Raw genomic sequence first — 19,197 nt, forward strand, 5'->3', positions numbered from 1 at the left:
AAGAATAGAGCAATTTACAATATAACATATTTGTTTTCAACTATTTTGTAAACGTCATTCAGAATTTGTTCACAAGAGCAACCTTAACTCGCGTATCAATTAAGCCGATACGTCCTGTCATTTACGCCATTGTTGTCAACAATAACAATAGACCAATAGTGCTAGTAATAGTAGTATTGTATTTTTTTTTAATTGGGTAACTGATAATTTTATATATTTTAATAATGCAAATAGGTTATGTTTTGTAAACAGGAAACAAACTGTTTAATTAGTGTCCTCTATTCATATTAATTCGTAGATTTTGCGATATTTGAGCATAAATAATGGAAATGTTGGGAAAGGGCGAATTATTCTCGGCAGTGAAGAGGTTTGGAAGGCGGCTCCTTCCTTCTGCGAGCACGTTATGCTGCAGAAGGAGGTAGAGTGAGGGCAGCATGGCGGGGCAGAAGAGGGAGAGGGTGTCCAAGAAGACCTTTCAACTCCAGCAACCGGTAGAGGACCACTGGTGGGCTCTTCCCCGAGTTACTCTAATAAGATGCCCAGCAAAGGTCCCAGAGAACCTCATGAAAAGGGAACTCAATGATCTCGAGGTGTTTTTAGTGGGTATTACCAAACTTCGCCGAATTCTAACCGAGTAGACAATAGTATTCTAAAAAAGGGCTCATAGCAGATCAGGCAATGAAAAACTTTTTTTTTATTTTGATGTAAGGTATAAATGTATTGGAAGTAGCCATGGACATTGTTTAGTTTTGTTACATAAAATTTATTATATTCTAAACTTTATTTGTATTATCTTTATTATTTATTTGTATTCTTGTGTATTTGTACTATATCAACTATCATTATCATCATCAGCCGGAAGCTTTTAAGTCTTCCATGATCTCTGCCATGATTACGATATCGTCTGCGAATCGAATTTCAGAGATGTATTCGCCGTTGATGTTAATGCCCAGTCCGTTCCAGTCCAGAAGCTTAAAGATATCGTCCAACGCAGCGGTGAACAGCTTGGGCGATATGACATCGCCTTGTCTGGCTCCCCGCTCGGATAGGCTTCGAGATCTGATCCTGAAGACGGACTGACATGGTGGTGTTTCTATACAAACACTTCAATGCTTCGATATATTATTACACCAGTCAATAAGAGAGAATGCGCCGGATTCAAGAACAAGAGACGCTAGCATTATAACGGTGAAGTGCGTACTCTGGTTCTTAAATATTTTATTTCACGTCTAAGTCTAAATGTGCCAGCCGTCTTTGTGAACTATTTATTTGGGTAATCTGACAAAGAGGAACAATAGACTAAATAATTGTGTGTTGTTGTTAACTTAAGCTTTTTTTTAATGAAAATAACATTCTGCTGATTGTAATTGATACGCCATGCCCATGATAATTTAGTGCCGCTCAGGATTCTAGAAAAAAACCCCAAAAAATCTGAGGGGCATTATAATTGCGCTCGTTACCTATAAACTTGAGATGTTAAGTCTCATTTACCCAGTAATTTCACTAGCCCTTAAGACTGAAACACAATAATGTTTACACATTACTCTGTAATGGCAACGCTCTCACATAGCAAAACCCGAGATAAAATATAAACAATATTTAATGAATAAAATACTACCTTTGTTATAACTCTGTAATGAGTAAGGTTTTACTGTTTGTAAAACTCTTTTGTGTTCAAAAGAGTTTTAAATATAAATTCTTACAGCTACTTTTGATTAACCTACACTATACTTAGTTAAATAATCTATAATATCTAATATATAAAATTCTCGTGTATGGTGTTAAACTTTGAACTCCTCCGAAACGGCTTGACCGATTCTCATGAAATTTTGAGTCCATATTGGGTAGGTTTGAGAATCTGACAACATCTATTTTTCATCCCCCTAAATGTTAAGGGATGGTCCACTATTTTTTTTTATTTTTTTTTAAATTTGTTTGATTATGAGTCAGCATTAAAAAATACACACAACTTCAAATTTTCACCCATTTACGATCAACAATTACTTTTGTATAGCGATTTTAATATCGGCAATACAATGTTTGCTGGGTCAGCTAGCTAATATAATATTGAAATTATCACAAATTATCTTGCCCCAAACTAGGCATAGCCTGTACTATGGGTACATCACAACGATATATTTAATATAAATTACTTAAACAAAAACAAAAATCAATATTCATCTTTATAAATGTTATGTTATGTCATTAACTAACAATTTAGTCTTGATTTTTTATTAATTATTCAAATTATTAGGACATTATTCATTTGTTTTTTTTTTAATTGGAATTAGCGTGACAAGTAAGTTAGAAGGCTGACGCAATAAACGAAGCGCAGTGGAGATGGTTCAATTACAATGAAACTAAATTGTTTTTTTTTATAATAAAATGCAAAGGTAAAATCCGTGTGCTAAATGATTACATACAATAATAATTATGATCGGGCGTGAGAAACAATTTGAGATATCGATCGTAATATCTTATAGCCGTGTTGATATCAATAACAATCTTTAGGGTTATTTAAATGACCTTAACATTGGCAATGAAACTTAGGTACCTTGGCAATATTGTGAGCTTAGATAAATTATACGTCTAGATAGAGCCTCCTACTGTTAGACAACTGATTAAAACAGGCCAGGAATATTAGTTTAGTGTGCGTGTCAAGCTACGTCTTACACTCGCGATTCGTGTGATACTCTGTGTGCGTGAATTGCTCTAAATAGAGGTTAGTTTTAAAGTCTATTTTTTTCGACGTTTTTACAACTGTCATAGTCTATCTAGACGTATTAATGATCTATGATTGTAAGTAACGACAAAATTCAATAGTTAGTCTGTACATAAGTAAAATTGTAGTGTCTGTTTGTAATATTGAAATAACCGTTTTTTACTGCATGTATATTAATATATATACGGTACATACACCAAAATAACATTTTTTACAATTTTTGTCTATCTGTCTGTTTGTTCCGGCTAATCTCTGAAATGGCTTGACCGATTTTGACGGGACTTTTATTGTCAGATAGCTGATGTAATAAGGAGTAACTTAGGCGTACGTTTATTTGAGAAAAATAAAGTAATGTTGCTTTGTCCAAGAAACGGTCTAACTCTAAAAATAATTTATGTGGCAAAACAACGTTTGCCGGGTCTTCTAGTAATTACCTACATAAATTGTGAATTATGCATTTATGAACTTGGTTTTGGTGTTTGTACACATTATTGATAACCAAAATAATTTGCCGTGAATTCGTTTCTTAAATTTAATATCGTGCCAATATTTGGGAAAAATAGGCAAAATTCTTAATACAAATGAAATAGAAGATTGGATCATGTGTCATGTTCTTTTTGTCACAGACTAATCCAATAAAAATATATTCAAATAGTTTAACTCAAAATCGGATTCAAAATCATAACTGCCACACATTCAAAATAGACTGCCTCAGACCGGTGAAGAACGGGTGCAAGAAACTCAGCTGGCTCTTTTTTACAAAAAAAAAAATGGATTACAAATGTAATATAGTAAAATAAACATTTATAATTAAACTGATACTGAGGCTATCCGCTTCATTTCCAGTCTGTGGTATCATTAAGAAAATCATTTTTCAAAATCACTATAGATTCTTAACAATTCTTCTTAATTTCGTAACATAGTTGTTTTGTACATTTTCTGGGAATATGTTGTAAAAGCATATACATCGCCCAATGAAAGACTTAACCGAATTAACCGAGTAGTAGGCATAACAATTGACTTTGGCTAGCGGGTCACCGTGCGCGCCTTTCGCGGTTGCCGACGAGGTATGGGTGAGTATTCCTGTGACTGTGAGACAGTCTTGCGCGACGCCTCTTCACCGCTGGCCGTGGATTTTTGACCTACATTCTACACGGACGCAATCATCTCGATCGTCTTTCTTCCTTTTATGATAGAGTTTTCAACTATATAGATATGTATTCTTTTGATATGACCGACCATTGCTCGGATTTTTAATAATGTATAAAACTTGCACAAAAAAAAACTATTGGGACATCTGGATTCGAACCGGAGTCTTCCACTGTCCAGATAATCCAAAAATGTGTGGCGAAATTTACCTTTGTATTCTAATGTAATAACATAGAGCTACAATAGTAGCTGTTTCTCATTAACGGCCGTTTTCAATAACCTATCTATACTTAGTTTAACTTACTAGAGATAAGGCAAATCTATCCTTTTACGCTTACTTACATTTCATTAACCTATAGACATAAAGTATTGAAATATAGCTATATTGGACATAACTATGGATAGATAAGAACTTGTCACTAACCGGTGGCAGTAATGTATCCGTAACGAGAGATACGTTATTGAAAACGGCTGTAAAACACGGATAAAACCACAATTTTTTTTATTCAAACCTAGCCAGATCGATTTATCTCCCTCGAAATCCCCTGTAAGTATACTAAATTTTATGAAAATCGTTGGAGCCGTTTCCGAGATTTAGATTATATATTCACCAGTGGGTGGCTCCTTTGCACAGGAAGCCGGCTAGATTATGGGTACCACAACGGCGCCTATTTCTGACGTGAAGCAGTTATGTGGAAGCATTACTGTATTTCGGTCTGAAGGGCACCGTAGCTAGTGAAATTACTGGGCAAATGAGACTTAACATCGCTCAGAATTTTTGGGTTTTTCAAGAATCCTGAGCCGCACTGCATTGTTATGGGTAGGGTGTATCAATTACCATCAGCTGAACGTCCTGCTCTTCTCGTCCCATATTTTCATATATATATATATGTATACAAGTATTGCTCGTTTTAAGATATAAGATTAGGTGACTTTAATGTTACTAAGGGTAAGGTAAGGCCTTAAGATGATTGTAACAGTATGTACTTATTATCCAATGACGAATTAGTTTGTTCCACTACTGATTTTATGAGCTTATCACAATTAAAACAATACAATACCGAGGCGAATAGCAATAACAAATTTCTTGACCTAATATTACCAATGGGAGGCTCCTTTGCACAGGATGCCGGCTAGATTATGGTAACAAAACGGCGCATATTTCTGCCGTGAAACAGTAATTGGAAGCATTACTGTATTTCGGTCTGAAGGCTAGGTCGTAGCTAGTGAAATTACTGGGCAAATGAGACATAACATCTTACGTCTCAAGGTGACGAGCGCAGCTGTAGTGCCGTTCATAATTTTTTGGGATTTTCAAGAATCCTGAGCGGAACTGCATTGTAATGGGCAAGGCGTATCAATAACCATCAGCTGAACGGCTGTAATAATCATTGTGAAATAAACCGTACTATACAGCCGCTTTCTCCCGAGGATTTGCATCATACGGCACTTTTTTTTTTATGGAATAGGAGGACAAACGAGCGTACGGGTCACCTGGTGTTAAGTGATCAGCGCCGCCCACATTCTCTTGCAACACCAGAGGAATCACAAGAGCGTTGCCGGCCTTTAATGGTGGTGTACGCGCTTTTTTTGAAGGTACCCATGTCGTATCGTCCCGGAAACACCGCACAAGGAAGCTCATTCCACAGCTTTGTAGTACGTGGAAGAAAGCTACTTGTAAAACCGCACTGTGGAGGACTGCCACACATCCAGATGATGGGGATGATATCCTAACTTGTGGCGTGTCGTGCGAAGGTGGAATTCGGCGGCAGGAATCAGGTTAAACAGCTCTTTGGAACACTCCCCGTGATAAATGCGCAACGCCAAATGATCCAGCCGTTCATAGGGCACTGGGCCCCCACAATTCGAGCTCTCGTAAATACTGAATACAAACAGTTAAAATATAATGACAAATCCCGGAAATCGCTATTCCCCATGGCGGATTATGATACTATTAATTTGGTGGATGGTGAAGTTTAGCAAACTAAATAACTTTGAAGAGCTTGTAAATTTATTTTATACAATTTGAAATGGTTTAATTAAGCGATACGTCCCACTCAGAAATGTTTCGTCTTCAAATTGTTATGCTCCTTTGGTGACTCGGCCCCTGATGAGATTGTTTAATGAAATACGTAAATATCACTCGAAATGAAAGTGGGATCACTACAAAAATCATTTAAACAATTGGGATTCCTTTTACTTACGTGTAAGCCATTTAAAAAGAGCATCACCTACAATATTGTATATTTTAGTTTACTTCGTTCGTTGCTAGACTTCGGTTTTGTGGTCTGGAGCCCCCATTATGCATGTGACATCAATCGAATTAAGAGAATCAAAAAAGTATTTTTATGGTAAGGTAAGGAAAACAAAATTTATAAAAAGCGCGGGACTCGAACTCGTGACCTCTCCCGTTCCGTGCGAGCGCTCTTTCACTAAGCCAACCGTTCGAGTGACGTATCGTTAATAAATCGTGTATTTTTTGTCCTACTCTCAGGTTGTTTCTTCATCTATGTTTAGTTTAATTTTCAAATTAAATTTATACATTTTAATACCAGAAGTAAGGGTTAGATTTCAAAGAGCTACATCTCAATCAGTCAATTTTCTAATAAGCACCTCGAATATATCTCAGCAAGATAGAAAATTAAACGAATTATGACTGTAACAAATTTTGATGGACAAGTCGTAAATAGTCAGCCACGCTTGTATTACATATGCAATTTTTTTTAAAGTTTTTTATCTCTATACGCAAGTAGGTATATTCTAAGGCGTGGTTGCATCAACTAACTTTAACAATAACAAACATGTTAAAGTACCGGTTAAGCATAAAATGTGTTTTTTTTATGAAAATAAGGGACGAGACGAGCAGGACCTTCAGCTGATAGTAATTGATACGCCCTGCCCATTACAATGCAGTGCCGCTGAGGATTCTTGAAAAACCTAAAAATTATTAAAGGCACTAACATCTTCGCTCGTCACCTTGAGACATAAGATGTTAAGTCTCATTTGCCCAGTAATTTCACTAGCTACGGTGCCCTTCAGACCGAAACACAGTAATACTTACACATTACTGCATCACGGCAGAAATAGGCGCCATTGTGGTATCCATAATCTAGCCAGCATCCTGTGCAAAGGAGCCTTCCACTGATAGATGTGTGATCATGTGTTGCACCATTTTTAGATGACATCATAACTTTAACTGTTAAATACCTATGCCAGCGTTACTGTTAACATTAAATTTGACTTAAACTTTAATTATAACAGCCAATGTGGTGTAACCCAGCCTAAGTCTATTTGTGTAACATTATATGTGACAGACTTATTACATTCTTACGGAAAACTTTCCACGGCATTAGAAAATCGTAACGATTGATTTTCCCATCACTATATCGGTTCACGTAAACATTGCATATGCATATGACTCTACATCACTACACATTATAAAACAAATTCCTCCGCCACGTCTGTCTGTTCGCGATAAACTCAAAAACTACTACACCGTATTTCATGTTGTTTTCACCAATAGATAGCGTGGTTGCAAACATAAACGAAATTTGTTGAAGATGACCGAAAAAAATAAGCCATGTGGGAGCTTTCATCGAAAACGCTATCCTTTGAGATATAACAAAATAATGTATGGTGGGATTGTGTATCTTATATAGGTCTACAGAAAAGTCCGCGATGGCCTATGTCTAACTCTTAAGGATAACATAATATATACATTTTAATACTTAAAAAATTGGCTATTATAAAGCGGTAATGTAAATGGTATTAACACAAATACTATATTAATTTTTCTGAATACTTAGGTACATCTTTTATTTTATTGCCAGAACTGTCGGGTTAGCCTAGTGTCTATATAAAACTTAAAATATTTTTAATTTTTTTGTCTTTCTTTAGATAAGATTATAATATCAGTTAAAAAGACGTGGAGCAAATGTATATTTACTACGTATCAAGTACCTAAAAACAAACTTTCATGGTTTTATTCTCCGTAAATGAAGAATTCCCATGCAATCTTTCATGACTTATTTAAAATGGTAGCTTATATACTTTCCCAAGGTCTAGTCTGTTTTGTACTAAATATAATTAAAATCGAATTCGGATTGAGGCGTGGAAACGTGTCGTTGTTTGGACTCCCATACGAGCTTACCTCTCTTATTTCATCATCACACAGTTAGGAAAACGCTAGGACAAATATTTATTTATTTCTTATCAAGTGCCTAAATACAAAATTTCATGTTGTCATCTTCAATAATGACTAACTTACATACAAACATCCATCCCCTGTTTCCTTTTCGCAATAAAAGCCAAGAATATGTTCTTTTTCATGCTCTAATCTGTCTCCGTACTAAGATAATTAAAATCGTAACAAACAAACTTACATTCGCATTTATAATATTATAGTAGAGATATATATACGTTTAAAGATTCTTGTTTGTGTGTACCTTTGATGTATCTTTATAAATAAGTAACTCCTTTGATTATTCTGTCGGTTTAAAGTTCTTTAGTTATCGTGGAAAATATTATGACAGATTAACACACAAATTCCTTACTTACTAAATTTTTCTCACAAACAACGCTTTAGCATATTACATGCATTGTGTCTTTGATAGAGTTGATAATATCTAAATTATCTTCATTATTTTGAATTGTTCAATTATTGTAATAACAACAATTCCATAAGTTTCTGCGTGCTTGTATAGTTTCTAGATTTTTTTCTATACTTTTAGTAAGTAAAATACGGTATTACTTCCAGAATTTTATAGCTCTATGTCAACGCAAAATACCCTATAAATTTTGATTCCCATGAGAGTGTTGAAATATACGTTTTTTGTAGCACAAAAAGCCGTGAGTTCCGTTTTTCCTGTCGAGGTAAGGAACCCTAAAAAGTATAGTACAATAATGCATAGTACGAAAATATTGAATTTTTCTTATTCATTTACATTGAAAACGTAATTTAAATAAATATGTTGTTTTTTTGTCTTTTATTGAATATCTATATTTTAATTTGATTATTTATAAATTTTGCACCTACATGTTATTAATATATTTTTAATGTGAATTTTTGATGAGCGATTAAATAAATAAATTCCATTGAAAGTTCAGTTAATATTTTCTTAACCTGTTCCACTGTAAAATAACGCGATATGAAATTTCCAAAGTACAGTAATTATTCTACACATAAATCAATAACAATATAATTATTGCATTTACTTGAAATTATATTTAATTTTTCAGAAGTTTACGTTAAGTATATACATGGAAGTACAAATTAATGATTTAAAATACTTGTAAATACCAAATTGATTTATATTTTTATGGCGACTTTTTATGATTTATATGGTTTTGATAACATTATCCTTAATTTATTTATAAACTTAATCGTAATGAAATTGTCTTAATCATCTAAAGCGAGAGCAAAAAAAGAATGCTGGGAGAGTTTCTTGCACCTCTTCTTCTCTCTCAAAGCGCCATTTGCTTGCAAAGCGATAGTAGTATTAGAAAAAATATTAGAAAGACTTCTAAAGGAATCAATTTTGAGAAAATGAAAGCATTTTAATAAGTTATTAAAGATCTATCTTATTTGAATAAAAATATTTGATTTTAAATCTAAATATCAATTTTTTTATTGAGAATAAATAGTTATATACTCACAGCTGCATGTTGTGTAGCATCGTTCACGTCAGTTTCAAAATTCCATTGCGCTGCCACATTATTGGTACATTCCTTTGAAGCCTGGTCATCCGCCTGCTTCAGGAAATCCCTTATCTGATGTAAGCTTACTTGACTCACTCTATCATCTAGTCTATTCGACGTGAAATCCCTATTAAATTCATAAGGGTTTGCGCCCACAAAATTGGGATCATCACGAACGAAATTGGGATCATTGCGTCGGAAATTTGGATCACTGTTGATATCTATACGATCATCGCGGTTCCTCTCATCAAAAGGTCGAAGTGTTGAACTCTGACCATTCCCAAATCCACTTGGATATCCGTTGTTGCTAATATCAGGAGTTATACCACTAAATGGGGTTGAAGAAACTGGGAATACTCCAGGAGTTACTGAACTCGGAGGGCGGGATGTACTGTATTGAAAGGATCTAACGAAATTGTTATTAGGTTGAGTGCTTGATACACCATAACTGTATGGGTTTCTCTGTGTGCTTGAGACTTGCGGTAACTGCGGAAGGTCTAGTTGAGGCTCTGCAAACGCAAGCGAGAGAAGAATGAACTTCAGCCATAGGCCTAGTATTTTTCTGGTGTGGACGCAAGCCATTGCTGGCTGATATAGATGTAGAACGCGGTCAGTTCCCTGATAGATAAAGTCTGCTATCAGGTGTCGACTGGTAACCAATGGTGCGTGGTACCTGTTTGAACTCGCGTCGAGAACTGTGTTTGCTTGTCGCTTGTTTGAACTCAGGCCGTGTGAATCGGCATTGTTTTCAGTTCGTCCGCACAAGTACAAAGTTAGAAGGCCTTGTAGGTACAGATTTGGCTCTAGGAAAATCTATGCTTTTAAATCAGTTGCGGTATGATTTCGGAGGTTTATACCGTTGATTAATTACTGATGGAAATGTAATGAGATTCAATAGCGAATAATTATTATAATTATCAATTTAAAGTCATGAAACATTATCAAATCTAGCTGGTGATCGGTGCGCTCTCTCGGTCTGTCTGTCTGCTCGCGATAAACTCAAAAGCTACTGCACTGATTGTCATGCTGTTTTCACCAATGGATAGCGTGAGTCTCGAGAAAGGTTTTTGTATATGGCTTGTTTAGTTCTGGGAGCTGTGGGAGCAACGGAAACGCTGCATAAACCATTTGAGATATAAAAGATTAATGTAAGGTGGAACTGTGTATCTTATAATATAGTTCTACAGAAAAGTCCGCGATAGCATATATCTTAAGGATAAGATACTATATCCATTTTAATACTTTAAGAATTGGCAACGATAAAGCGGTAATGTAGAAGCTGTTAACCATATTAATCCTTATCAGTTTATTATTACATAATATAAAATCATTAATTTCCCATAGCTTAAGATTAAATTATTCCCGAAAACTTAGGTAGGTACATCATATTTTTTTTTCTATTGACAGAACAGCGTCGGTTGGGTCAGCTAGTTAACTGTATAAAATTAAATTGCGTTAGTTCAATCAAAAAATTTATCATTTCAATTATCGTAACATATACTTTGAGACTCAAACAGCTTTCTTATTTCAAAGTCAAAGTCAAATAGACTTTATTTAAATAGGCTTAAACTAAGCGCTTTGAATCATCACTACTAATATTTCTATTAAATTACTGAATCTACCATATTATGTTCAAAAAAATTAGAACTCTTGAGAAGAATATATAAGATATTTATAATTATCTAGTAAGTTCCAGCCACCACTCTTTTTGATATGGGTTGGACATACTATGCCATATTTGAACTTAAGATACAAAATAAATTAACTAATATATAAAATTATGTTTCATACATGTCCGATTGCCTGTAAGTAGAATCGCAATTATCAGTTTTTTAAGTATGCTGTAATTATAGTGGAATGTATGTTGTAGTTTCTGTAGGTAATCTTAAATAAATAAATAAATAAATAAATAAACTAAATTGTCCTCTTATGATTAAATTAGCTTTTACTTCAATTGAGAGCTCAGTTAAAGTATGAAACAGTGCCATCTAGCAAAATAAAATAAAGATAATTTTGAAGTAAAGAAAAACAACCATTATACAGCTTTTCTCTATTTAGATTCCTCTATCGAAAGATTTCAACGCGCTGAAAGTATTGCTCATTGCAATAATAATAATAATAATAAAGCCTTTATTAATGATTTTCCATTTGATTTCTAAATTTTAGTGTTAGTATGTTAGTACGGTTAGTCGACAAACATGATTATTTTATTATTAACTTTTATGTTAGTAAGTTATAATGCATGCACTATGTTAGTATTCTTCATCATTTTCAAATGGATCCCAGTTGGGTAAAGGGCTCCTCCATTCCTTTCTATTTTTACTTGCTATTTTAACTTTCTACTTGCAATAAGCAATAGAATCTCAAGATAACCGTAATAGTGGACTGACTCGTTGACTGAGACAAACTTTTTTGAAAAGCTGTACAAAAAACAGTATATCCAAATTTAAAAAGGATGGAGTTTCGTATTTCAGGTAAGGTCCCTTCAACAAAATTTTGACTGAATTTTTTTTAATGAAAATAAGGGACGAGACGAGCAGGATGTTCAGCTGATGGTAATTGATACGACCTGCCCATTACAATGCAGTGCCACTCAGGATTTTGAATAACCCAAAAATTCTGATGGACACTAAATTGCGCTCGTCACCTTGAGACATAGGATGTTAAGTCTCATTTGCCCAGTAATTCCACTAGCTACGGCACCCTTCCGACCGAAACACAGTAATGTTTACTTACTGCTTCACGGCAGAAATAGGCGCCGTTGTTGTACCCATAATCTAGCCAGCATCCGGTGCAAAGGACCCTCTCACGAGTAGATGATTGCGAAACTGAAGTGGCAGTAGGCAGGGCATATAGCTCGACGAACATATGGCCGTTGTGGCAGTAAAGTCCTTGAATGGTGACCACGTACCGGAAGACGCAGACGGTAGGCCCCCCCACCCAAAAGATGAACCGACGATCTGTTCATGATTGCCGGAATTTGTTGGAGGAGACTAGCGCAGGAGATCTTTGGGGAAGGCCGTTGTCCAGCAGTGGACATCTTCCGACTGATATGATGATGATGATGAACCAGATACATAAGCTAGATTTAATTAGGCGTTATTTTCCGTAAATCTATAACTATCCAAAAGTTGTGGAATAAGAGTATAGATTTTTGTCAACCGCAGTTAGCTTCGCCGGGTTAGCTAAAATAATAATAAACTACTGTAAAAACACAGTTACAATTACACGCGTTGAGTGTTTTATTTAAATGTATTATTAAGTGAAAAACTCTGTTGTAAGTGAACTCCTCCTAAACGGCTGGACCGATTTTAATGAAACTTTCTGTGTGACTTCAGGTGGATTCGAGAATGGTATAGATTCACAATTGTACTATCTTCTAAACGGTTGGACCGATTTTGATGATTTTTTTGTGTGTTCCAGTGAATTTGAGTTTGGTTTAGACTCTCAATTCCGTCCATATAATATAATTCTCCTGCTCATGTGTATGTTAATGAACTCCTTCTAACAGCTGGACCGATTTTTCAAATTTAAGACGTGTGTACAGGACAACGTCTGTCGGGTCCTCTACTATAAATATAAATCTGTAGGGTCTACGTGGTTCGGGTAGCGTATTTTAATAATTCAGATTTTTTTTTTATAATATTATAATATTTAAAGATAGAAAAATATAATATTATAAGTTTATTTGACTATTTAATTTTGACTTTGAAATTTAAGAAATAGAGTCCCGAGGGCGAAGGTTCACGACAATTCCAGAGGTGTTTCGAACGACATAGTATTATTATTATTATACGTGTCATCGAAAATTCTGAGCGGCACTACAACTGCGCCCGTCACCTTGAGACATAAGATGTTAAGTTTTATTTGCCCAGTAATTTCACTAGGTAGGGCACCCTTCAGACCGAAACACAGTAATGCTTACACATTACTGCTTCACGGCAGAAATAGGCCCCGTTGTGGTACCCATAATCTAGCCGGCATCCTGTGCAAACTGGTAAATTGATAATTGTGAAGTAACTAAAACCTTACACAATAAGTGACCACTCCTAAGCTTGTAATTGGTGTGTCAGGCAGTATGTAGGTGATTTCAACAAAACGAAAGTATTATAATGAGTTGGGAGTTGTACATGTGTATTTTGTAAGATGGTAAATCCAAAGCACCAAACACTGGTTTGCAATTAGCGATGTTTTAAAATATTTTGTAATTTACTGACTTTTTAACTAATTTAACTCTTAGGTTGCGTTGCATCACATTAACTGTTATAGGTTAAGGTTTAAATCAAATTTAATGTTAACAGTTACGCTGACTTTAACATAGACTGCAGAATGTGTTGCACCATCGTATTCCTTGGCTTCATCATCAGCCGGAAGACTTCTACTGCTGGACACAGGCCTCCCCCAAAGATTTCCACGACGATCGGTCCTGCGCTGCTCTCATCCAACGTATTCCGGCGATCTTGACCAGATCGTCGGTCCATCTTGTGGGGGACCTACCAACACAGCGTCTTCCGGTACGAGGTCGCCATTGGAGGACTTTACTGCCCCAACGGCCATCTGTCCGTCGGACTATGTGCCCTGCCACTTCAGTCTCGCAATCATTTGGGCTATGTCGGTGACTTTGGTTCTCCTACGGATCTCCTCACTTCTGATTCGATCTCGCAGGGAAACTCCGAGCATAGCCCTCTCAATTGCCCTCTGAGCGACCATGAGCCTTCTTATAATGCCCATAGTTAGCGACCACGTATGCGTACCGTAAGTCATTACTGGCAACACACACTGGTGAAAAATTTAAAAATAAATTCCTTGGCATAGTTAAAGGTAAAAATGAAATATTAAGTCAATATCGAATATTTATTTGAAACTCTTGACAAGTCGTTTTTAGCTATTTAATTTTAACAATATATTTAACCGCCGAAGATTGGACGGTTACGGTTATGACGTCATCTAAGAATTGTCAAATGGTGCAACCCAATTTTTTGCTTTTTAACCGGTACTTTAACACATTTGTTATTGCTAGAGTAAGTTGATGCAACCCGGCCCAAGAATTACAATTGGTGATTGTTTTATCATACTCAAATCTTAATGACCTGATTTACGTGTTTTTTTCTTCTCCCGCGATAATGGCTGATGATATAAATTGATTAATGGCTTTCATTTGATAGTTTAAAGCGTTGGTGGTGAATAAAGCCAAAATTGTAACTTCAAAAACTCTATTCCAAAACAAAAGATATAATATGCACTAAAAAGTATAAAAATAATTGTGTATTTTTATAAAATCTAATTCTAGTTACAATCATTGATATTTTTGGATACGGCGTACTCCCGTCGCGGCCCCACCCTCGCCTCTCGCCTTGTCAGGCGCGTGCGACACAAGCACATCTCACCTACAACTATGTATATATATTTACAAACCTACCTTGTCTGACACTGTAACAACATGGAACCACACGGGAAGCACCAGATTTCAAATAAAAAATGAATTATCAAAATCGGTTCACCCAGTCGAAAGTTCTGAGGTAACAAACATAAAAGAAACATACCGATGAAATGATAACCTCCTCCTTAACTGAAGTCGGTTTAAAATCATTGGCCTTCACCACGTTGCAGCTGTCCTCAGTTCGATCTTCGTCCACCACGTGCTAATGTGTTTATGATTATCGAATTCATATGAACGTTTTAATAGTCGGCAATACTATTGTCTTTGCTCTGGAGCCACAAGAGATTATGGACTGCGGTGATCACCTACCATCAAAGATAAAGCCAAATAAACTTAATTCAATTGGATTACCTTAAGCGCATTTGAATCGTCACTATAAACATTTCTTGTACATTACTGAATATACCATATGTTCGGAAAAAGTAGAGTTCGTGAGAAGAACAGTTACAAGAAACTCAACAGCTACTATTTTCAATCAAATTGAGTATTTTACAAAGGCTGTAATATACATAAAAAAATTGTTTTTAAGGTGCTGCATCTAATATATGAATTGTGTTAGTAAACAGCCTTTTGAATACCAAATATATACGTTTAATATCACAAAAATTGTCACCTTTTTGCTCTTAATAGTGATTTTCATTTTTATAAGACTAGAAATAAGGGATTGCTTGTAACTAATTCTAGTAGGCTTCATAAGATACACAATAGCTTAAAGAGTAAATGTATACACTTCTATAATAAAGTCCCAGCCACTGTTCAGGCATTATCTATAAATAAATTTAAATATTTTATAAACAAATGGCTCTGTCGTAAATCCTATCACTCCACACCTGAATATCTAAATGGTCGGACAGCCTGGGACTAGATTGTGATTATTTTATAGCGATAGAAATGACTGTACAATTTTGTATATTTTTATTGAAAAGAGCGCAAAAAAATAATGCTGGGAGAGTTTCTTCCGCCTCTTCTTCTCTCTCAGAGTGCCATTTGTTTCCGAAGCGGTAGTAGTAGTATCTAGTAGTTGTTAGAAATGACATCAAAAAGAATTATAAAGGAATCAATTTTGAGAAAATAAATGCCTTTTAAATAGCAAATTACATGTATTGTTGATAAGCAATAAGTCCTAACCACTATCAAGTGAATAACAAATTCGTTTCAAGCCTCCATTGAAGGCTGAGATAGTAAAGATATGTTGATACTTAAGATGCATCGTCAACGCGCCCTATATTATGCGTAGTAATTTTCCTTTTTCCGCTGCCCGTTAGCGTGGGAAACTGTGTTATATGATAATTCAGCACTTAACTGTTCGTTTAATATGTGCTTGCGTTGAATATATATGAGTAAATTATATGAGGCAAAAGATAACGTACTTTTGGACATCTGGACGGTTTCATGGTGGGGTCAATATATATCAAAGCCATATCTGTTTAGTATTGAAAAAATTGTATTTCTTTCATCATATCCAATATAAAAGTTATGCGTTCCATTTTGCTATTTATATACATTAAAAAAACTTTAATATATCTAATATATAAAATTCTCGTGTCATGGTGTTACACTTTGAACTCCTCCGAAACGGCTTGACCGATTCTCATGAAATTTTGAGTGCATATTGGATAGGTCTGAGAATCGGACAACATCTATTTTTCATTCCCCTAAATGTTAAGGGTGGTCCACACGATTTTTTTTTTATTTTTTTTTTTAAATTTGTTTGTTTATTAGTCAGTATTAAAAAATACATACAACTTCAAATTTTCACCCATCTACGATCAACAGTTACTTTTGTATCGCGATTTTAATATCGGCAATACAACGTTTGCTGGGTCAGCTAGTATATATATATATATATTTATAGTTTTATTTGCTTACATTAAATATTGGTCACCGCTGCGCTCCAACTAGATACCGCAGGCGTCGTCGCAATGTGCGGCAACTAACACTACGCCCAAATGGGCGTACTGGAGCCAGTCCCGAACAATATGTGACGTTGACTTGCCATGTTCTGTTAAACTTTGCTAATAATTGAAACTAAAATGCCTGGTGTAGCAGCAATACTTTGTAAAAATAATACTACAAGAAATATGAAACACTATACACATATTATCAGTAAGTATTTTGTATTTTATTAATTGCAATGTAAAATTACACGAGGCGTAAAATTATTACAAAATTTGAAAGATGCCATTGAGTGTCAAAATGCCATATAAGCGTCTAATAGTTGCCGTAATAAAAAAGCTATTGTTCTTAGATAGTCCGGTATCTAATTGGAGCGCAACGGAGACCAATCCATGATCTAAGTTTATTTGTATATATTTACTCCACAATTAGTAAAGGAACATCATAACTGACCAGTAACACTTAATATTTCCTTAACTGAACGTATTTCACGACATCGTAAATTAAGTTGATTGCGTCTTTAAGAATTATAGATTATTCGCATCACCTTGAGTTAGCCATTACTGGTTGACAGTAGGGCCGTTTCGTAGTCACTCGTGCGCAAAGAGAATATAGATCATAAAATTATGACTGTGGCCTCAACGACTTAACATTCGGATGAAGCTATTTCGTTTCTTTGCACAGAGTCAATTATTGATAGCTCTTCAGAACCAGAGTCTAATAAACTTTATTCATTTATCGTCACTTTATATTATTATACTGAATCTACCATAATATGGTCGAAAAAAAGGTGTACTTGTGAGAAGAACAGAATACAAGAAACTCAGCGGCCACTCTTTTCAGTCAAATAGAGTATTTTACAATGGCTGTACCTATATATAACAGATTAGTTTGTAAGGTGCTGCATCCAATTTTGTATCGTGTTTAAATAATATAAATTATTGCATAGTAAGTAATAAAGAATAAACTGTATAAATATAAATTATCGTAATTATTAGATGCATCAACCTTTAGAGCTTGAATTCATTGTTTGTGTAAGGATGCTTCGTAAATATGATGGTCGTTATTACTGTCATTATTAGTAATTGTATAATATCAATCAATTTTTTATTTTTTTTATGAAAATAAGAGGCAAGATGAGCAAGACGTTCAGCTGATGGTAATTGATACGCCCTGCCCATTACAATGCAGTGCCGCTCAGGATTATTGAAAAACCCCAAAAATTCTGAATGGCACTACAACTGCGCTCGTCACCTTGAGACATAAGATGTTAAGTCTCATTTGCCCTTCAAACCCGAAACACAGTAATGTTACACATTACTGCTTCACGGCAGAAATAGGCGCCGTTGTGGTACCCATAATCTAGCCGGCATCCTGTGCAAAGGAGCCTCCCACTGGTAATAAAGTCTTAGTTAAAAATAAAATCTCTGCTTGTCATTCAGGATTAACAGCTTTAATACGAGTAACTGAGGTCCTTTAGAATCATTAAGAGAAAAATTTAAACAAATTAACATTTTTAACTGTTGCCACTGAACTCAAGGGCGCCTATTTCTGCCGTGAAGCAGTAACGTGTTTCGGTCTGAAGGGTGCCGTAGCAAGTTAAATTACTAGGCAAATGAGAATTTACATCTTATGTCTCAAGGTGACAAGCGCAATAATTGTAGTGCCGCTCAGAATTTTTGGGTTTTCAAGAATCCTGAGCGGCAATGGTATCAATTACCATCAGCTGAACGTCTTGCTCGTCTCGTCTCTTATTGTCGTTAAAAATACACTTGTACTATACGATAATCTAGATTCTAGAACATACTCCAATAACATTTGTCTAATACATTATGATTATTTTTTGCACAAATAAAACTCATTTTAAGCCCTAATGGCTTACTCACGTATCTTTAGAATTTTTCGACGCCGGTAGGTCACGGCTAAAACCTATTGTGCCACTTCCGTTCATCGAAATAATTCTGAATCGTGGTGACATCATATTCTACTACTTTGTTTTTTGAAGTTAAGTATTCTTTGGGTTTTGGTTATTTGGCGGTTGACATTGTTAGCTATTGCTGGTTGAGATTGTTAGCTATTGCTGGTTGAGATTGTTAGCTATTGCTGGTTGAGATTGTGAGCTATTGCTGGTTGAGATTGTTAGCTATTGCTGGTAGAGATTGTTAGCTATTGCTGGTTGAGATTGTTAGCTATTGCTGGTTGAGATTGTTAGCTATTGCTGGTTGAGATTGTTAGCTATTGCTGGTTGAGATTGTTAGCTATTGCTGGTTGAGATTGTTAGCTATTGCTGGTT

The 19,197-nt window shown here is 35.3% G+C and overlaps 1 protein-coding gene across 1 annotated transcript in view; it reads right to left on the minus strand.

Moving 5' to 3' along the window:
- LOC126964982 (angiotensin-converting enzyme) overlaps window positions 1-10,250 on the minus strand; it is a 201,160-nt gene extending 190,910 nt beyond the window's left edge. Inside the window, exon 1 of the mRNA XM_050808357.1 lies at window positions 9,527-10,250. Within this exon, the coding sequence (XP_050664314.1) occupies window positions 9,527-10,150 (624 nt within the window). The 5' untranslated portion in view covers window positions 10,151-10,250. The remainder of the gene's footprint in view (window positions 1-9,526) is intronic.
- Window positions 10,251-19,197: the final 8,947 nt, after the last annotated feature.

The sequence above is a fragment of the Leptidea sinapis genome, chromosome 6 (assembly GCF_905404315.1).
Source record: "Leptidea sinapis chromosome 6, ilLepSina1.1, whole genome shotgun sequence".
Lineage (NCBI taxonomy): Eukaryota > Metazoa > Arthropoda > Insecta > Lepidoptera > Pieridae > Leptidea > Leptidea sinapis.